Source organism: Tachyglossus aculeatus, chromosome 16, assembly GCF_015852505.1.
Source record: "Tachyglossus aculeatus isolate mTacAcu1 chromosome 16, mTacAcu1.pri, whole genome shotgun sequence".
In the NCBI taxonomy this organism is placed as follows: Eukaryota; Metazoa; Chordata; class Mammalia; order Monotremata; family Tachyglossidae; genus Tachyglossus; species Tachyglossus aculeatus.
In genome coordinates, this window is record NC_052081.1 from 38,103,300 (window position 1) to 38,124,597 (window position 21,298).

At 54.1% G+C, this 21,298-nt stretch overlaps 1 protein-coding gene across 1 annotated transcript; it reads right to left on the reverse strand.

Moving 5' to 3' along the window:
• Positions 1 to 16,475: 16,475 nt before the first annotated feature.
• KAZALD1 (Kazal type serine peptidase inhibitor domain 1) lies at positions 16,476 to 20,500 on the reverse strand. The gene is made up of 5 exons (XM_038758428.1): positions 20,441 to 20,500; positions 18,979 to 19,527; positions 18,234 to 18,394; positions 17,752 to 17,899; positions 16,476 to 16,761 (listed from the first exon to the last, which is right to left on the reverse strand). The coding sequence occupies exons 2-5, from the start codon at positions 19,448 to 19,450 to the stop codon at positions 16,667 to 16,669; spliced, it is 876 nt and encodes a 291-aa protein (XP_038614356.1). The 5' UTR covers positions 19,451 to 19,527; positions 20,441 to 20,500; the 3' UTR covers positions 16,476 to 16,666.
• Positions 20,501 to 21,298: the final 798 nt, after the last annotated feature.

Here is a 21,298-nt window from a genome sequence, read left to right on the forward strand (position 1 = left end):
TTTGTTAAGCGCTTACTCTGTACTAAGCACTAGGGAGGATATGAGCAAATCAAGTTGGACACAGTCCCTGTCCCATGTGGGGTTCACAGTCTCAATCCCCATGTTACAGAAGAGATAACTGAGGCACAAAAAAAGTGAAATGACTTGCTCAAGGTCACACAGCAGACAAGTGGTGGAGCCGGGATTAGAACCCATGACCTTATGACTCCCAAGCCCGTGCTGTATCCATTATACCATACTGCTTCATCCATGCTGCTTATGATAGAAGAGTCAACAGTGCCCTCAGTTCCAGGAAGCCTCTTCCACAATTTCGATGTCCTAGGATGGTAGGATGTTTCCCAAGAGGAGCCCTATGACCACTGGGAGCTTCAAGCTGGGGATGAGTGGGATTCTGTATGAGGAGCACGTGACCATGAGAGGAGATGTCCACTCCCTCCCCAGGAATCGCCATCCAGTTGGCTCGAATCAGGATCCCTGTGCCCAGAGGCTGGTAGTGTTCAGTGGCCTGGGCCTGCCCAGATAGTGCATGGCTCAGTGGAAAGAGCACGGGATTGGGAGTCAGAGGTCATGGGTTCTAATCCCGGCTCTTCCACTTATCAGCTGTGTGACTTTGGGAAAGTCACAACTTCTCTGGGCCTCAGTTACCTCATCTGGAAAATGGCGATTAAGACTGTGAGCCCCATGTGGGACAACCTGATTACCTTGTATCTCTCCCAGCACTTAGAAGTGGTGGCTTGGCACATAGTAAGCACTTAACAAATACCAAAATTATTATTATTATTATAGTCCAGGGAAGGGCACTTGGGACAAGTCTCCTGGATGACTCTGTCCCCAACCCAGTCCCTTCTCTCAAATTGTGGACATGTTTCTATGTGGGTGAATCTGCTGGGAGCCCAAGGGGCTGTCCAAATCAGTGGGGTGTCTAGTCCAAGCTGAACGCAACTATCCGTACTCAGACACTCACTCACTCACCCCAAGACTGGCACACCAACAGTCACTCAGGCCTGGCATGTCCAGTGGATCACACTTTCTCCCTTGACACCTGGTCAGATATCCAAGCCTGAGTGGTCAGAGAAAGGCCAGATGTCCCCTCTGACCCCCAAGCTTCCCCCTAACATCAACATTATCCCATCTTAAACAGATCCCAGTCTCCTTCTGGGAAGGGATACTAACTGCTGATGAACTGGGATTCCCTCCAAATAAACATCTACAGTGGCAAGGATGTGGAATAAAGCTTACAGTTACCCTTACCTCTTGGGGTTACTCACGGTGTCAGGGTGGTGCATGATTTGAAAAACAGTCACAGTGTGGCCTAGTGGATAGACCACGGGCCTGGAAGTCTGAAGGACTCAGGTCCTAATCCCAGCCCTGCCACTTATCTGCTGATTGACCTTGGGCAATTCACTTAACTTCTCTGGCCAAGTTACCTCATCTGTAAAATGGAGATTAAGACTGCAAGCTCCATGTGGGACATGGATTGTGTCCAACCTGATTCCTTCTTATCTACTTCAGCACTTAGAACAGTGCCTGGCACATAGTAAGGGCTTAACAAATACCCCATAAAAAAGAGTCATGGCCTAACTCCCATTCTGCATTCCCTGTCCTTTCTCAACTCCTAGGTCCTGACAGGGCACTATGTCTGACCGGAGATCAAGTTCCACCAAGTTGCCCTCCTCACCTGTGCCACCAATCTCAACCCAGTATCAGGGAAGGAAGGGGGTGAGGAGAAGCAGAGAATTACATTCTCTCTGGACTGTGAATTCGTTGTGAACAGGGAATGTGTCTATTGCTGTTTTGTACTCTCCCAAGCACCTAGTATAGTGCTTTGCACAGAGTAAGAATGAACGAATGAGAGGATGGGCAGAGGATAAACTTTGACTTTGGTGGCTTTCCTGGCTTCCATTGCCCCCAGAGCCTTAAGCTGGACCACTATGTAAGTGTGCATATCTATGAGAGTCTTGAGTATGTGAGTCCATGAGTGTGTCTGTTTGCAGATTGTGACTGGCTCTGTTTGTGAATTGGTAAGTGTGTGTCTGTGTCCATGACTTCTTCATCTAGCTTTCTCCCTTTCATTCGTTTCCCCCCACACCCCACTCTGGTAAACGAGGTGAAATAATTACTTTTCTTTTTTAAACGCCCCACATTTGAGCCGGAATGAAAACAAAGTGATTTAATAAAATTGTCTTTAGAAGGGAAAAGAGGAAAATAAACGCTCACATTGCTGCCCTCCGCAGAGCTCCAGGGAGGCCCTGAGCCCTTCAAAGTTAATTAAACTAGGAACTAAAATCACAGAATTGCTTACCAATCCGTTTTCATTTCTCCTCCTGAAAGGGAGTCAACCCTGTCGCCTTGGGACAAGTGGGCGAACCACAAGACGCTCAGACTTCTCCTAATGTTGTGCTCTCCACTGAGCCTCCCACCCAGTCCTTGGTCCCGGGATACCCGCTATGCCCCAGAGTTGCCCCTGCCTGACTTACCTCAAGAGCCCCTGGTGAGACCCTGCCTAGATCAGGGCTCAATTTGGTCCTTGGCTCAGAGCTTCCACTAAGAGAAGATAGAGTGTGTAATGTGTATGTGTGTGTGTGTGCGTGTGTACCTATAAGTGTATGTGTCTCTGAGTGCATGAGTGTGTATAACTGCAAGTGTATGTATGTGTGCATGAGTGTATATGTGCCTGTGAGGGTATAAATTTGTGTGCCTCTGAGTGCATGAGTGTGCATAACTATAAATGTATGTATGAGTGTATATGTGCTTGTGAGTGTATGAATGTGTGTGCCTATGAGTACATGAATGTGCATAACTGCAAGTGTATGGATGTGTGTCTGACTGTGTGGATCTGTGAGTGAATGAGTATGTATGCCTGTAAGGGCATTGGAGTACATGTCTGTGAGTGATTGTGTGGGAGAGTGCATGTTTACGAGTCTGTCTGTGAGTGCATGAGTGTGTGTCTGAATGTATGAACGTGTGTGGCTGTGAGCGTATGACTGTGGGGAGGGGGAAGTGTATGAGTGTGTAAATCTGGGGATATAAGAGAGTGTGTGTGTGTCTGGGAAAAAAATGTGTGTGTGTGTATGAGAGAGAGAGACTGTGGGTGTGCGTATCTATAAATGAATGAGACAATGTGTCTAAGAGAGTATGAATGTGTGCCAATGGGTGTGAGCAACTAAGTGTATATATGGGTGCATGTGTGTGTGCATGCACAGTGAGTTTGTAAATATGTGTGTGCAGAGTGTGTATACCGGTACATATACATGCGGGTACAATGAGTGTTTGTCTAGGTCAGAGGAGGGTGAACTCTCTTCTCTCCTGCTCCCTGGAGGAGCTAGCCCACCTCCCATTCCTGCTCTTCATTCTCTGCCCTTTTGCTGAATTGACCCCTCTTAGAGGAGCAGGAATTGAGGGGCTACTCAGCCCCAGTCTCAGAACCCCAGGCATTCTATTCCTAGCCCTGCCCCAGTGGTTTCCCCTATCTGGGCCTCAATTTCCTCCTCTGTAAAATGGGTCCAGGGTTCGCCAGTCCCTGGGGGTCACAGACCTGCTCTGACCCCAGTTCCTTCCCCACCTTAGCTCAGCCTCTGGCAGGAAGCATAGATTCTCTCTCTAGGAGGGGGGCTGAGGGGAAGGAGAGAAGAGGGAGACCTCTCCTCTTTTTCCTCCCTTCCCCCCACTCAAAATCCTCTTAATGGCCACCGCCAGGGCTTCCAGGTCCCTTTGAAGAGCTTGATCAATGCGCTTTCCTGTCGGAAGGGTAAAAAGCCTCCATCCTCCTGAGCATTAACTGAACCTGCAGCACTCACTGGCCTCCCTGAGAAGGAGGCCTCTCTCCTCCCAGCACTCATTACTCTGAGCCTTATCTGTCTTCACTGACCCCCCACTCCCGGTTTCTGTACATGGTCATGACCAATTTCCGCCTGCTCCTGGCTCTGTTCCCCATCAGCGGGAAACAGGGGGAATGCAAAGCCCGGCCCGCCCTTCAGCGCCGTAGATAAAGGAGATGGATTCGAGAGGTTTGGTTTGTGTAAGGCCTGGCAATGGGAGAGGGTCTTTATCCGGCTCCTCCCTCTCCCTCCCCCACCACAAGGCGCTCCAGGCCCCATGATCCACTGGAGAGGCTGGGGAGGACTGGGAGCTAAATGGATAGCAGGATAAGGCCAGGAAGGCCTGCTTGGGGCACAGACTTCTGCTGCTCTGTCTGGTAGAGCTGGGCTTGAGGCTCCTTTCAAGGCCAGTCAGAGGTCTTCCTGGAGCAAGAGGCAATAACAATAATAGTAATAATTATGGCGTTCATTAAATGTTTACTATGTGCCAGACTCTGTTCTAAGGGTGTACTGGGGTGAATACAAGCAAATCAGGTTGGACACAGTCCCAGTTTCACATGGGGCTCACTGTCTCAATCCCAATTTTACAGAAGAGGTTACTGAGAAACAGAGAAGTGAAGTGACTGGCCCAAGGTCGCATAGCAGGCAAGTGGGGGAGTCAGAATTAGAACCCACAACCTTCTTACTCCCAGACCTATGCACTATCCACTGTATCATGCTGCTTCTCGTGATTTGCAACCCCCTTGCAGCCCTCTCTCTACAGCCTGGCCCTGGCTGACAGGGCCCACAGTGCTTAGGGAGGAACCACATGACTAAGGAAGCAGCATAGCTTAGGGTCAGTCAATCGTATTTATTGAACACTTACTCTGTGCAGAGCACTGTACTAAGTGCTTAAGAGAATACGAGACAACAGTCAATGGACACATTCCCTGCCCATAATAAGCGTACAATCTAGAGGCTTAGTGGAGTTAGAATCCAGGTCCTCTGATTCCCAGGCCCATATTTTTTCCACTAGGCCATCTGCTTCTCTAAACCAAAACATCTGAAGACAGTCAACCCCTTTGCCATCCAGACTGCAGTGTAGAACACAGAGCCAGTGCCAGCCCGACACCCTGCTTCTCCGATCTCGGAGTGGGGCCTGCAGTTTGGCCTCCATCCCCAGCTCTCTTCGGTTGAGGTGTCTCCATCTCCACGGAATGGACAAGTAATACAGAAATGGGCGTTGACAGGGTTTGGGTTCTGAAAGAGGCTGAGATCTCAAAGGTTGTGTGGAGACGAGGTGTCACTGCCCTCAGAGTTTCAGCACTGTGCTCCCCTTCCCATATGACTATGGCCAAAAAGTCAGGGGGAAGGGGAGGGGCTGGTGGGAATGAGGAGCCCGAGGTCACGATGCCCACCCTTATCATCATCATCATCATCATCAATCGCATTTATTGAGTGCTGTGTGCAGAGCACTGTACTAAGCGCTTGGGAAGTACAAATTGGCAACATATAGAGACAGTCCCTACCCAACAGTGGGATCACAGTCTAAAATCAATGGTATTTATTGAGCGCTTGTGGAAATACGATAGAGTTGGTAGACATGATCCCTGTCCACAAAGAGCTTAGAGTCTAGAGCGGGAGACAGACATTAAAATAAATTACAGAAAGGGGAAGCAGCAGAGGTAAGAATGTTAATCGGAGTGTTCTGAGTGCTGTGTGACTGAGGGTGGGGTGAATATCAAGAGCTCACACAAACCTCTAAACCCTCCATTCAGGGACCTGACTGCACTTAACGAACACTAATTAATTAGCTACACAAGGTCCCCGAAGATGAGTTTCCATCTGTTCAGAGCCAGTAAACAGCACGTGCTAGAGGTCAACTGCTCTGTCCAGGCAACTCCAGGAGTCTCTGGCCAAGCCAGGGCCCTGAGATCATGAGTCTCATTCTCTTCCTGAGGCTGTTGAGTTTTACAGGGGTTCCAGATCCCACAGAGCCAGCTTTATGGGGAAGGGGTTTTGTGTGACCTGAGGAGAGATTCCCCTCCCCAACACTATCCTTGCCCTGCTGCAGATCCCAGAGTCCTGGAGCCTGAAGGCCTAGGGCTGAGCCTCAAGGACCTAGTCCTAAAATGGTATCCAGAATCTCAGCCTTCCCCCAACCCCTGCCCTCAGTCATGGCTGATGTTTGAATTTCAACCATGAGGAACCCCAGCCACTCTGGGAACCAAACTGTAGCATCCTGGGGTGGTGGGGAGAGTAGGGGGACCTGAGAAGGGGCTGCTCTTCTTTTCACCTCGTCAACTGGAGGCCTCACCCTATGGCCCAGCAGCCTTAGCGGGTGCCTCCCTTCACACGTCAGTTTAGGCTACAGTTCCGGCGGCTGTTCCCAGATGAGAGGGGGAAGCCACTGTCCCCTGGGAACACGGGCCCAATTTGGCTGGACGATGGATGGACTCGACCCCCAGCTGCTGACCTGCAGGGCCTGGAAGCTGGCTGGTTCCTGCCTGCAGCCACCACCCCCGACCCCCTTAATTCTTCTGAAGCCTCAGATGAAAGGCTGAAAGCCGATAAACCCGGAAGTGGCCTTTTCCAGGGTCGGGAAGGGTACCGGGAGATGGGGGAGAAGTGGGGGAGATCAGCAAGACACAGGGGCAGAGTTGGAACCTGCCACTCCAGCTCCCATTTTCTAGGAAAGGTCAATGACTTCGTTCAGCAGTTTTCTGCTGTTTCCTCCCCACTGCCCAAACTTCCTCCCCTCCCACGACCCTCTCCCATCCCCAACGCACACACCCAGTTGGCTTCCAGTTTCCCCACCACATTCCTCTTCCCCCAGGCTGGGATCAACACTACCAGTAGCCTAGAAGATGAGGCCAGTGACATTTCCAACTCAGCCAGGAGGAGGAGGGCCCAGTGGCTTCATGGGAAAGTGCTGCTGTGAGAGACGGCTGGGCCCAGCCCTTGCCAGAATGGGTGACTCACCTAAGCCCTGGTTAAGCCCCTGAACCCTTGGCACTCACCCATCCCACACAGGCATACGGGGCATGGCCGTGTGGCCTCCGGGCACTGTGACTGTGGCCCGGCTGTGGGGATGGGAGAGAGGACAGTGAGGTGGATCTTTCTGGCTGCTCTGCTGAAGAAGACCCCAGGTACTTTTTTTTAATGGTTATTTGTTAAGCTCTTACTATATGCCAAGCACTGTACTAACCCCTGGAATAGATATAAGTTAATGAAGTTGGACGTAGTCCCGGTTCTATGCAAAGATCAAGGGGCCCTAACCCTTCCTCCCTTCAATGGAGAAATCACAACATGAACATACTCAGATCCCTGCTTTCCCCCTCTCTCCCCACGGGCCCACTGAACCCCCTCTTCCACCTCAGTGTCCTCCATGTTCAAAAGCTCCAGAAATAACTTGCCCCAGCTGCCAGCTAGAGATATCAGGGGAAGTGGGCTGGGGTTCCCCAAGTTTGTCGGGAATCAATGACCTCACCCCGTGTATGGGGGTAGGGGAGAGTTTGGGGTGGGATCTCCAGAGAAGCAGCGTGGCTCAGTGGAAAGAGTGTGGGCTTTGGAGTCAGAGGTCATGGGTTCAAACCCCGGCTCTGCCAATTGTCAGCTGTTGACTTTGAGCAAGTCACTTAACTTCTCTGTGCCTCAGTTACCTCATCTGTAAAATGAGAATTAAGACTGTGAGCCGCCCGTGGGACATCCTGATAACCTTGTAACCTCCCCAGCGCCTGGAACAGTGCTTTGCACATAGTAAACGCTTAATAAATGCCATTATTATTATTATTATTATTATTATCTCCAAGAGACGCAGAGAAGAGTATTAAGGGAGAAAGAGGAGGAGGGAGAAGAAAGTGAAGGAATGAGGGGATGAGAGGAGAGAAGGGAAGGGAGGGGAAGAGCTCCAAGAATCTTTTCAGCACAGTGGAGTAGGACCTGCTGGTAACCAGGTGCCTGGAGAGGAAAGGCCACCTGTCTCCCTCCCCCTGGAGCCCCCAGCCTGTTCCGGAGGGAGGGGGCCTAGACCCCGGAGACGCCGGTCGGTCCTGGCGAAGAAGGGGTTAAGCCCCTGGTTAACCCCCTCAGCCCCGGAGCGGCCCTGACTCCGGATCTCCGGGGCGCGCAGGAAGGAAGCGCATTAACCGTGTCTTAAGCAAACAGCAGCTGCGACGGGTCCCGCCCGCGCCGCAGGGAAAGAGGGGAAGGACGCGGGATCGGCAGCCCAAGATCCCCCTTCGATGCCGAGGCCTGAGACGACCCTGCTCACACCCCCGAGACGCCTTGGGACCCTCTGGTCCTAGCCTGAGGAATGAGGAGGAGAAGGAGGAAGCTCCGGCTTTAAAGCCTTATTGAAGGTATATCTCCTCCAAGAGGCCTTCCCTGACTATGCCCTCATTTCCTCTTCTCCCATCCCCTTCTGGGTCGCCCTTGAACTTAAATTTGTTCCCTTTATTTACCCTTCCCTCAGCCCCATCGCATTTATGTACATAAGCAGCACAGCTTAGTGGGTAGAGCACAGGCCTGGACTCAGAAGGTCATGGGTTCTAATCCTGTCCCCGCCACTTGTCTGCTGTGTGGCCTTGGGCAAGTCACTTCACTTGTCTGTGCCTCAGTTCCCTCATCTATAAAATGGGGATTGAGACTGTAAGCCCCATGTGGGACAGGGACCGTTTCCAACCCGATTTGCTTGTATCCACCCCAGTGCTTACTGTAGTGCCTGGCACATAGTATGCGCTTAATAAATATCATTAGTGTTGTTATTATCAATATTAATAACTTATTTATTTATATTAATGTCTGTCTCACCCTCTATACTTGTAAACTCGTTGTGAGCGGGGAACGTGTCTACCAACTCTGCTATATTGTACTCTCCCAAGTGGTTGGTGCAGTGCTCTGCACACAGTAAGCACTCAAATACGATTGATTTATTGATCCGTCGCCCTGGGTGAGAAAGACTAGAGGCTCTTGCAGTGGGAGGGGGATACGAAGGGGGTTGCGGGGGGGTCGGATGGGGGGCGTCTCACGCGACCGCCCCGACACCTTTCTCTCCTCCCCTCCCGTCTCTTCGCCTGTCCGTCCCCCCACCACACACACACACACACTCTCACACACTCACACTGTCTCCTCCCCCGGGAGCGGCGGGAGGTTTATTTATTAAAACGCCGCCCGCACTCTCATTTATTTGCCGTGAATAATCCTCGGCATCACAGCGCGTTTATTAAACTCTTCCCTTCCCCTCTCTCTCTTCCCCCCTCTCTCTCTCGCCGCGTCCCGCTTTACTTTAATAATAAATCGCGTGTCACATTCTAGCTACGTTATTAAAACCCGTCCGCCTGCCGAAGTCGAGCCGAGCTGAGCCCGGGGAGGGAGAGGAAGGACGAAGGGGGGAGCGGTTCTGGAACGGGGGGGATGGGAGACCGGTTCTGGGAGGGGAGTGAGGGGAGGGGTTCGAGGCCAGTGGCGGTTTTTTTTTGGGGGGGGGGGGCAGAGGTATGACGAGGAGAGGAGCAGGAGATAAGTTTCCTGTCCCGTTTGCCAGGCCTGGGTCGGAATCCCTCTGCCCGCCCTTTGGTAGGCCGAGGGTCCTTCCCTCACCTGCTCCAGAGTTGAGCCCGGGATGGGCCTCTCCCCAGGCCTGACCACCCTCCTCCCTTCCCCTGCAGCCTGTCCCAGGACACAGCTGAGGGCCAGGACGGACCCTTCCCCACAGTTCCCCTCCCTTCTTCCCCGAGGGTCTGCCCAGAGCTGCCAGGGAGAAACTAGGAGGTGCATCGGGGTTACTGATCTCTGCCAGTCCAGGTTTCATCAGCGAGGCTCCGAGGCAATTATCCGAATAATTAGGCCACTCTTCGCGGTTATACCACATCTCAACTCCCTTTGACCAGGGCCCGCAGGGGTTGAAGCGGCCCCGCTTCGCGGCCAGCAGGTGGCGCCACCGCTTCCCGCTGGCCGCTCGACAGGGCTGGAATCGGGGTCTCGGGCCAGAGAGAGGCCGGGGGATGGGGGGAAGAGGATGGTTGGGTCCATTATGGAAATCGATGTCCCGAGCGGAAATTTGAGGTGCCCCGGGATTAGTTTCCCTTCTCAAGGCTGAAGGGGCAAGACCCCTTTCCAGGGACAGCTGTAATGATGGGGGTGGGGGGAAAGAGGAGGAGGAGGGTGGGGAGGAGTCAGTGCTGGATACACACATTCATTCATTCATTCAATCGTATTTATTGAGCGCTTACTGTGTGCAGAGCACTGTACTAAGCGCTTGGGAAGTACAAGTTGGCAACATATAGAGATGGTCCCTACCCAGCAGCAGGCTCATATCTCTCACATGGATGGAGTGTATATTAATAATAATGATAATAATAATAATGATGATGGTTTTTAAACGCTTACTATGCGCCAAGCTCTGGGGTAGATGCAAGGTAATTGGGTTGTCCTACGTGGGGCTCACAGGCTTCATCCCCCTTTTACGGATGAGGTCACTGAGGCACAGAGAAGTTCATTCAATCATATTTATTGAGCTCCTACTGTGTGCAGAGCACTGTATTAAGCACTTGAAGTGAAGCAGCTTACTCAAGGTCACCCAGCAGAGAAGTATATATGTATACTATAAATGTATAGTATTCATACACACACACATACATACACAACTGAAAAAGTCACTGTTTCTAAGGGGCGTCCATTCAAAGCCTCCCCACTCCATGGGACAGCCTAAATTGAGCCTGCCCATCTCTCCCCTAGCCCCACTCTCTCCTCTCTGTACCTCCAACCTCTACCCCGCTTTTTCTCCAATCTGGAAGTTCTGCTCTGCGAGATTGCTCCAGTTTCAGTCACTACCCGCCTTCAGTGATGGGCGCTCTTCAGATCCAGGAGTTATAGGGTCTCTGCTGAGGCTGTTTCCCTCCCATGACTGGAAGCAGGGAGTCTCTCACTAGGCCTGCTTCAGGCCCCAGCCTCTGAGGAGTGGGGCTCCTGGACCCCCACTAAACTCAGCTAGCTCTAGCTTGTGACCCGAAGCGACCCCCCCCGCCCCCATGCACGAGGTCGACCCTGTTCATCCCTTTCATAACTTGTAATTTCTGCTCCCCTTCTGATTTCCTTGTGGTCCCCACCATCCCCTCTTTATCCACCCCCCACCCCCAACCTAGCAGGAAGCAGGCTCCAAAGTGCCCATTTATTGCCTCAGGAGACTTCCCCTCTAGTCTGTAAGCTCACTGTGGCCAGAGAATGTGTCTGTTATATTGTTATGTGGTACTCTCCCAAGCACTTAGTACAGTGCCCTGCACACAGTAAGTGCTCAAGAAATACCATTGATTGATTGATTGATCTACCAAATTTGGCAGAGACCTGGTCCCTGCCCTTTGGGGAATTTAGAGGGAGATGAAATAAATGAACAACAGAGATAACTCGCTGTGGAGCAGTGTGGCCTAATGGATAGAGCACGGTCCTGGGAGTCAGAATGATCTGGATTCTAATCCTGGCTCAGCCACTTTGCTGTGTTACCTTGGGCAAGTCACTTAACTTCTTTGTACCTCAATTACCTCATCAATCAATCGTATTTATTGAGGGCTCACTGTGCAGACCCCTATACTAAGCATTTGGGAGAGTACAATATAACAGAATTGGTAGACACATTCCCCACCCACAACAGGCTGCTCTGTAAAATGAAGATTGAGAGTGTGAGCCTCATGAGGGACATGGACTGTATCCAACCTAATTAGCTTGTATCTACCCCAGGGCTTAGTACAGTGCCTCGCACATAAAAAGCAGTTAACAAACACCATTAAAAGAACAAACTCATCCCAGTTCTACGGGAAATCACTCCAGGCCCTAGATTTGAAATATATTAGACTGGTTTAGTGAATACCTTGGACTGCCCAAAAACAAACAAATGGATTTTGGAGCAAATTAAGCCAAAGTGGTCTTTGGAAGGCCAAATGACTCGACTTAGATTAGCACATTTTGGACACATGTTCGGGAGGACTAATTCTCTGAAGAAGACACTAATACTAGGAAAAGTCCAGGAAAAACGTGGAGGAGGCAGACCAGCAGGTAGTTGGATAGAGACTATAACAACGATAGTTGTAGAACCATTAGAAACGTTGTGGATTATGGCAGAGGACAGGATGTTCTGGAGAAAGTATGTCCATGGAGTCATACGACTCGACGGCACTTAATAATAATAAGGAAGGCAGGCTGAGGGCAAGCAAGAAAGTGAATTTTTAAAAAATAACCTCAACCTCTCTCCCCACTAAAACGCCAAACCTCCCCATCCTGCCTCATCCATACTCGACCCTCGCCATCCCCCCGCCCCGCGTTTCACAAGCTTCTAATGCTGCTGGGATTTGAGACCGTGAGACTGTCGGGACATGGGACATGGGACAGAGACTGTGTCCAACCTGATTATCTACCTCGGCGGCTAATACAGTGCCTTGAACATAGTAAGCGCTTAACAAACACTGTAATTATTATTATTATTATGTCACTAGAGGGCAGAGGAGAGCGGAGAAGAGAGGGGGGACGGGCTGTCCACCCCACAGGGGAGACGTGCTGTGTTCCCCAGACTGGCCGCTAGAGGGAGGCCTGAGGCCTGGGCAGAGTCACCCAGGAGCAGGCGTGGGCTTCGTCAATCAATCAATCAATCGTATTTATTGAGCGCTTACTGTGTGCAGAGCACTGTACTAAGCGCTTGGGAAGTACAGGTTGGCAACATATAGAGACGGTCCCTACCCAACAGTAGGCTCACAGTCTAGAAGGGGGAGACAGAGAACAAAACAAAACATATTAACAAAATAAAATAAATAGAATAGATATGTACAAGTAAAATAAATAAATAAATAGAGTAATAAATACGTATAAAGATATATACATATATACAGGTGCTGTGGGGAAGGGAAGGAGGTAAGGCGGGGGGGGATGGAGTGGGGGAGGAGGGGGTCCTTTCTCCGGCCCTGGGTTTTCCCTCTGCCAATTCTCCCTGGGGGAAGAACGGCTTCTGGGCTCTTCCTACCTTTCTCCCCTACAACCCACTTGTCCTGCAGGAGAAGGTGCTAGACACTGTGGAAGGCATCGTGCAAACACGCACACACACAAACACGCTGCACCCCCATGACTCTCCGGGAGTCCCTCTTTAATAATAATGATAGTATCTGTTAAGCGCTTACTACGTGCAAAGCACTGTTCTAAGCGCTGGGGAGGTTACAAGGTGATAAGGTTGTCCCACGGGGCGCTCACAGTCTTAATCCCCATTTTACAGATGAGGTACCAGGCACAGAGAAATTAAGTGACTTGCCCAAAGTCACTCAGCTGACAGTTGGCGGAGCCGGGATTTGAACCCATGACCTCTGACTCCAAAGCCCGTGCTCTTTTCACTGAGCCACGCTGCTTCTCATTCATTCATTCATTCAATCATATTTATTGAACACTTACTGTGTGCAGAGCACTATACTAAGCGCTTGGGAAGTACAAGTTGGTAACATATAGAGACTAACAACGGGCTCACAGTCTAGAAGAGGGAGACAGACAACAAAACAAAACATATTAACAAAATAAAATAAATAGAATAGTTAAAATAAATAAAATAATAGAATAGAATAGAATTCTCTACTAGCCTCTTTAACGCCCCAGACGTTGCCCTTAGATGAAGAATAAGGGTTGTGGGCTGGGAAAGACTCCCTGCTGAGTAGAGAACATGAAGGGAAGGTGGGAGGGGAGCCCCGATTTTATGAGCCCCTTCAATCGCTTCTTTTCATCGGTGTTCCTCCCACCCCCACCCACCCCCCCGTCATTTGCAGCGGAGTGGTGGGTGGCTGGCTCCCCCTTCTCCAGCTGAAGTTTCATTTCAGTTTTCGAGCAGCCACCAAGCAGCTCCCCCCAAATCCAGCCACCCAACAACCTCTCCCGCCTCCGGCCTAGGCGCAGGCACAGGGAGAAAAGCTGGTGGGGAGGGGTATGCTCTATTGTATTGCATTGTATTTGCCGTATTGGAAAAGCACCGTGGCTTAGTGGAAAAGAGCACGGGTTTGGGAGTCAGAGGTCGTGAGTTCTAATCTCGCCTCCGCCACTTGTCAGCTGTGTGACTTTGGGCAAGTCACTTAACATCTCTGGACCTCAGTTACCTCATCTGTAAAATGGGGATTAAGACCGTGAGCCCTACGTGGGACAACCTGATTACCTTGTACCTACCTCAGTGCTTAGAGTAGTGCATGGCACATAGTAAGCGCTTAATAAATACCATCATCATTATTATTATTATTGGACTTTCCAAGCGCTTAGTACAGTGCTTTACACACAGTAAGCGTTCAATAAATACGAATGAATGAACGAGGGGAAGGGTACGGACCCGCTCCAAGAGTCCGGGAGCCCCTGGCCATGGCAGGCGGGGCTGAACGGGGTTCCTGGGGTGGAGATGGAGCTCTGGGGAAGAGGAGGTAGATTCCCTCCACCCTCCCACCCGGCCCCTGTAGCGTTCCGTAAACCCTAAACCTCAGGAAATCCATAAAAGTAATTGGGGGTGGGGTCACAGGGAGCAGAGAGGCCCAAAGGTAAAGAGGATCTGGATCTCGTCAACCACTCCCTCTCTTTCTCTCCATCCCCCATTCCCTTCCCAGCCGGAGCCGAGGAGCTCCCATCCCTGTTACCACTGGCCCCGAGCCGGAGCCGCGGGCGGCCTGCAGACAAAACCCTCTTATTTGACTTTCTGAGTTTAGTCAGTAATGAGAGGAGACGCGAGCTAAAGAAAACAGGAGCTGGGCTGGCAGGGAAGCTGCAGACAACCCAGCGGGTGAGGGAGGGGAGGGAGACTGGGATGGAGAAGGGGAGGGGGAAGGAAGAGGGGGAGGAGGTTCGCGAATGGAGCCCGGGGCGGGGGGGAAGGGCTGCCTCCACCTCCCTGGATCTCGCTGCTGCTCTGGGAGTGGAGACTCCGCCAGACCAAGATGAGGCAGGGGCGGAGAGGGGGGCTATAGGGGAAGGAGGGGGTCAGGAAACGGAAACGGGGAGGGGATTGGAAACAGACTCCACTGCAGCAGCTGTGGGAAGGGGGAGGGGGAGAGTCCGTTTTAAATCTGGCCCCAGACTGCTGCAGATGCCCACCTTCTGTCTCCTTACTCCAGCTGTGGGAAGGAGCGTCCGTCCCATCCACCCACCCAGGGGCGTTGTGGGGAGCAAACACCTTTCCTGGTGGTGTCAGAGCCCTGACCCTGCTCTCCGTCTGGTTGAGGCGTGGGGGAGGGCAAGGTCTTCCCCCCTTCAGGAGCTGAATTCTTGGTGAGGAAGTGCAATCTGCTGGGATCCACCTAATGAAAGCCAGTCTGGTGCGGGGGAGAGGTAGAGATGGGAAGCGGGACAATCCAAGGGACTGGCCAGGTTAGGAATTATCCGTGTCTCTGCCCCAGGGGAGCCCAGGCAATCTCCCGCCCTGCCCTGCCCTGCCGTGTCCTGCCCACCCCAGAGGTGTTCCTGAAGGTTGAGGGGCCAGGCAGCCTGCACCCCCTGGGGTCTCAGCCTTCTAGTCCTCCTCAAAGGGTGGGCCTTGCTGAGCAAGTACTGCTCTGCAGCTTCCCCAGTCTCCCCCTAAATTGGCTCCTGTCCCCTGCATAGAGGGTCTCCTGCTCCTGAGCCTCAGGTTGGTCACCCCCAAACCCAGGACCCCAGGAAGGGCCAGTAAGTCTGCTTGCTTTGATCCAAGTGGGATTAGACTGTGCCCCACCCTCACTTTTCTCAACCCTACCAGAAAGCAGTCTGCCATGGCCTCGGCAGCCTTCCTAAGGGCCGGGAGGGGGCAAGCCCCTCCCCACCTTCAGCTATGGGTGGAGGGGAGGGTTGAGCCGGGGCTGGTGGTGGGGAAGGTGACAGAGGGCTGAGGCTGGCTGGGGGCTGAGATGGGGATGGGTGTTGTGACTGGGGCAAGTGGACTGAAACTGGGACAGGGTAGGGTCTGAAGCTAGGATTGAGAAACTGAGCCTGGAATGGGGAGCTGAGACTGTAATTGGGGGCTGAGACCAGAGCTGAGGGCCTGAAACTTCCCCTGCTCTCTCATCAGCATCCTCACAAACTCTATTTTCTGTCCAGGGCTGGGAGTTGAGGTGGGGTGGGGGAGCGGGTGTGTGAGGGATATTTACTTAAACCACATTGAGAAGCCTAGACCCTGATTCCTGGGCTGAGCAGATCAATCCCCAAAACAGAGGGAACAGTAGACCTTCCTCTCCTAGCCCCATCCCGACTCCTTAGTGGGGCCTCCTCTCCCAGAGTTGCCAAGTCTTCCTTGCCACAGAGATGGTTCCCAGAAAAGATGTAGTATGTTAGAGTGATGTGGCTCAGCCCCAGGCAGGGCAGGGAGAGGGGAGGGGCACGGATCCTCCTCGGTCAGTCTCATCCATCTGGGCTTCATGTGTCCACCATCTAAAGCAGGTCCAGCTGCATCTGATGTGCAGGCTGGGGTGCCAGGACGTGTGAATGTGCGTGCTGTGGAGATGTGTCAATGCTTTGCCTGCGTGTGTGAGGGTGTTTGTGTGCATGTTTGTCGGTGTGTGTGCCAGTCATGCTACAGCTGTAGCAAAAGAGCCAGGGGTCTTCTGCAGCCCCCTCTCCTCCCACCCAGGTCCTCAGGAACGGGGTTAAGCCCAGTCTGTCCCATTGTCGGAGGTCGTTGTCGGCAGGTCACTCAGACTGTCATCGCCATTTATTTGTGCTCCTTCCTCTCAGCAGCCTGGCCCCTGACCCTCAGACCCAAGCCCCACTCCCTGAGAGGGCCCAAGTGGGAATGGACTGCCTGGGGGATTAGGGGCAAAGCCCACCCCGAGGTGCCTGGCTGCTCTTCCCCATGGAAGACCTGCCTCTGCAAGCCATCTGGATGAATGAAGCCTCCAAGCCTAGTAATAGTCATCCCCCTCCTCGCTCTCGTAGTCGTCCTCGGCCAGCAGGTGAGGGGGGCGCAGCAGGGAGAGCTCCGTGGTGTTCAGCTGGTCTGCAAGCACAGCAGTGAGGGGCCCGTCAGCTCACCAAAGGCCCCTTGTGGGTGGGGGCTGCAGACCCAATCCCACTGCATCCTACCTCCCCAGGTGAAGTAAGAGGCCCCTGCAAAAATGCGCACACACACACACGCACACACACACACACAAATACACTCACAGGTACCCACTCACACCCACATGTCTAGGCACCCAAATACTCTCACAAATGCAACCGCACAAAAACACCCATACAATAGGCAGACACCTGTTCATTCACTAGTGAATTTAGATACATGCACACCTTTTCACTCCCTAAAAGCGGTCATATGTCTGCTTCCCATTAGAGTGTAGACTCTTTTCAGGAAAGACAAGTGTCATCTTTTGTTCTTCCCAAGTACTTATTAACAGTGCATTCTAACCAGAAGAAACGCTTTTCTTCTACTCTCCTTCATATACACAAAGTCCTTTGCAACTTCCCACACAAGATGCATGTATATACATAACTTGACAGTTCTTCTGAGGTCACCAAATTCATCTTAATCCATTCCTCAACCCCTCTACCTCTCTTCCACTTCAATCCCCTATTGGGTTCCCTTACCTCAAGTTTCCTCTCTCTGCACTTCAACCCTCTTTCCCCTCTCCCCACCTCAGTTGGCCTCTCCATTCCCTTCCTTAGCAAAACAGGGCAAGATACAACAGGAAAGCGTAAGGTGAGAAACCAGAGGAGGGCAGGACAGGGGAGAAGAGAGCAGGGGAATGTAGGGTGTAGCGGAATGTAAGGTGTAGCAAGACAGAAGAGTTCAGAGCAGGGCCAGGGAGAGTAGGGTGGGGCCGCATGGGGGTGGGGGAGGACTGGAGCAGTTCAGGAGAATTCAGGGTGGGATAGGGTGGGGTGGGACAGGCTGTGGTGGGAAGGAGTAGGGCATGCTGGGAAGCAAAGAGGAGCAGGGAACAGCAGGAAGGAGAGGCTAGGAACTGAATGGAGGGCAGAAGCCCATACTTACCCGGGGAGAGCACAGTCAGGCTGGCCAGGGCCTCCACCTGGCCGAGGGCATTGCGAGCCAAGCAGCGGTAGGTCCCCTCATCACTGGCCCTCAGAGCCTGGATCTGCAGCCAGCCGGTCACCTCAAACTGCTGAGGACCACCCCTAAACTGAAGCAACATCCCCTCAGGTCAGCCAGGCGGGCAGAGGGGGGACTGGGAAACCCGTTAGATTGTAAACTCCCCGAGGGCAAGGGCTGAGTTTTCTACTCATACTAGACTCTCCATTCATTCAATCGTATTTATTGAACGCCTACTGTGTGCAAAGCACTGCACTAGCGCTTAGGAGACAAGACACATTCCCAACAATGCTCTGCATTCCATGAACGCTATCGCATTAATGAATGATTAATAGATGGAAGGAACCGCAGGCTCAGTGAAAAGAAGGAGCTTGGGACTAGGCCCAAGGGAAAGGCCCGGGGGGAGGGACCCTCCCAGGTCTCACCTGTACAGAGATGTGGGGGTCGTCCCCTGGTAGCAGGATCTCCAACCCATCCTTCCTCCATTCGATGGATGCCATGGGGTAGGCAAAGACCTCGCAGCCAAAGATGACATCCTGTCCAGTCACATTCCAGATGTCGAACGGGGGAGACATGATCTGGGGTGCTGGAGGCACGGGGGGATGGGGACTTGAAGGCTACTTGAGGCAGACTTTGGCCACCACACATCACAGCCTCCTGTCTTTGCCTCTTAGCAGGGTGGGGGCTCAGCTCTGGTGAATGTAAGCGTGAGGGAGAGCTGAAGGGGGCGGGGCCTGGGAGGGGAAAGGAGGGAGGGGGAGTTTGCAAATCGAGGTACCCACCCCTGGTCTCCTCTAGAGTGTAAGCTCGTTGTGGACAGGGAGTGTGTCCACCAACTCTCCTCTACTGTACCCTGCCAAGCGCCCAGTGCCCTGTTCTGCGCGCAGTGTGGGCAATAAATACAGTTGTTTGATTGATTGATTGATTGATTGATTGGGGGTGGGCTCATGGCCTCGGCCATCCCACGTCTCCTGCAAGACCTGAAAGCTTCTGAGCGGTCACCGCCAGACCCCACCCCGCTTTCCCTCGGTAAAACCCCTCCTCCTCCCATCGCTTCCCTCCCCACGCCCCTGCCGCCCCCATCCGGCCTTCGCACTTAGGAGGCAAAGCTGACACCTCTACGTGGGTGAGGGGAAGGGGGCTGGAGGGGAAAGCGGGCTTCGGCCTTACCTGCCTCGCAGGGCCCGGTGTGTGCCAGGCTGAGGTTGGCCCCGGGCCGGGCCCGCGCCGCCTCCTGGAGGCGACAGCTGTGCGGGTAGGTGCGGCCGTCGGAGCCGCAGAGCGGGCTGGCCTGGCGGCACTGGCACCGGGGCTCGGGGGCCTCTCCGCGCCGCGGGTCCCCGGCGTCCAGGCGGCACTCGAGCCCGTCCCCGCAGCGCCCGTAGAAGTGGCTGTTGGCGGGCTCCAGGTCGCAGAGCTGCGCCTCCAGGTTAGCGCACTCCCAGCAGCAGCCGCAGCCGTCCCGCACCCGCCCCGCCAGGCAGCCCCGGGGCGCGGGGCACCGCTCCGGCTGGCACTGCCCGCAGCCCTCGCCCTCCTCCAGCAGGCGCTGCCAGCCCCGCCTCAGGTAGTCGGGCCCTGCGGGGCGCGGGCGGGCACGGGCCGGCAGGAGCAGCAGCAGAAGCAGGAGGGGGGGCGACATCTTCGGCCTCGGACAGGCCCTGGGCCAAGGCCCACGGGTCACCGCATCCTCGGCTCCCAGCCCGCACCCATCCGGTCCTGTCCGGAGGAGGGAGAGGAGGGCGGGTAGAGGGACGGGGGGAAGCGGGACATCTCAGCTCGGTCCCTCCGTGGATCCCTCTCTCCCCGGGCTCTGCCCCTCCTCCACCTCCGAGGGACCGGGAGGTGGAGGGGAAAGGGTTCTGCCCCTCCCTGCTCCTTCATACCGGTGAAGCAGCCTGGTTTAGTGGCAAGAACCCGGGCCTGGGGGCCAGAGGTCGTGAGTTCTAATCCCGCCTCCGCCACTTGTCAGCTGTGTGACTTTGGGCAAGTCACTTCTCTGTGCCTCAGTTACCTCATCTATACAATAGGGATTAAGACTGTGAGCCCCAAGTGGGACACCCTGATAATCTTGTATCTACCTCAGCGCTTAGAACGGTGCTTGGCACATGGTAAGCGCTTAACAAATACCATCATCATCACTTCCCACCTAGGTCTCCCGGGAGAGATTCCCAAGGTCACCTTTCTTCGGTCCTGGCTGCCCCCTTCTCCCGGCCCCGGGAAAGGAGGAAAAGCGTTCACTGGTCGGGAGCCGGGGGGTGGGGGAGTTCGCAGAGCTATCGAAGTGTCGTGGAGGAGGGGGCTCCGCGGTCATGCATCCGTAAGGGCAGCTACAATCGGCCCCTCCCACGTCCTAGGCCAGCAGACGCCGACATCCCGAGTCCCGTTGCCCCATTCGATCCCTCCCTCATCCAAAGCAGCGCCCCAGCTCCATAGCCCCCCACTCCTGCGTGCCTCAGCCCCCAGAGCCTCCTGTGCTGGCTCTGGCTCTGGCTCTGTACTGTACTGGCACAGCCCCTCAATTCCCAGAGCCCCAACCCAAAGCTCCCCAAATCCCAGCTCCCCAGCCCCCAGCTCCCAGCCAGATTTCGGCTTCCGAGCGGTGCAGCCTTCTTCCTCCCTGTGCTCTCACCCAGCAATCCGGCCCCGGCCTCAGGGCTCTCCGGCTGACGGCTCCTGGCCCGGGCTGTGCTCTGACGGGGGCCGGCCGGCCGGCCGGCGACGATGATTACGGGACCCGGCTACTCCCGCCCACCTCCCCGTCTCTCCGCCCCTTCGCTGAATCTCTCTCCGCCCCCCGAGCCCCACCCCTCGCCCTGCGCTCCAAGCCCGATGGGGCCTCACCCTCCCGGGGACCCCGCCCCCCATTTTCCCCACGCCCGGCGCCACTCCGCTCTCTACCGAAGGTCCGGCTGTACTGGCATTGGGCGGGACGCCCTCAACCTCTGGGACCAGCGCCCTTCCCGGGGGGACCAGGCGACGAATTGTAGCGGCCCCTATGTCTCCCCCTCCCCACCCCGGGAAAGAGGCCGAGATTGGGACGGACATCAACTCCCCCCCATTCACCTGCCCCGCACCACCCCCGGCCGCATAACTGTCCCCCACCGCTCCCTGCCACATACCCCCCTCTAGACTGTAAGCTTGTTGTGGGCAGGGAATATGTTTATTTTTATACTGTACTCTCCAAAGCGCTTAATGCAGTGCTCTGATCACAGTAAGCGCTCAATAAGTACGATTGACTGACTGACTCTCTGCGTCCCATCGTCCCCCGCCACGCCCTCCTCCAAGTGCGGACAGCGCTGGGATCAGAGACCTTGGCCCGACAGGCCTCCTCGTTCCAGCTCCCTCGGGATTGGCCAGTGTGAGGGCCGCGAGGAGGTAGGGCAAGGCCTGGGTGACCGGGGCTCCTTTGCCCAGGCCTCATCTCCGGGCTCGATTATGGGTCGTGACTCCTTACCAGTGCTGGTGGCAGAGACACTGGGGCTCCGGG

Coding starts and splice junctions, on each gene's coding strand:
- KAZALD1 (XM_038758428.1), bottom strand. CDS start 19,450: ATGTCGCCCCCCCTCCTGCTTCTGCTGCTGCTCCTGCCGGCCCGTGCC. Junction 18,395..18,978: donor CACCGGGCCCTGCGAGGCAG/GTAAGGCCGAAG, acceptor CCGTGCCTCCAG/CACCCCAGATCATGTCTCCC. Junction 17,900..18,233: donor ACCCCCACATCTCTGTACAG/GTGAGACCTGGG, acceptor ATGTTGCTTCAG/TTTAGGGGTGGTCCTCAGCA.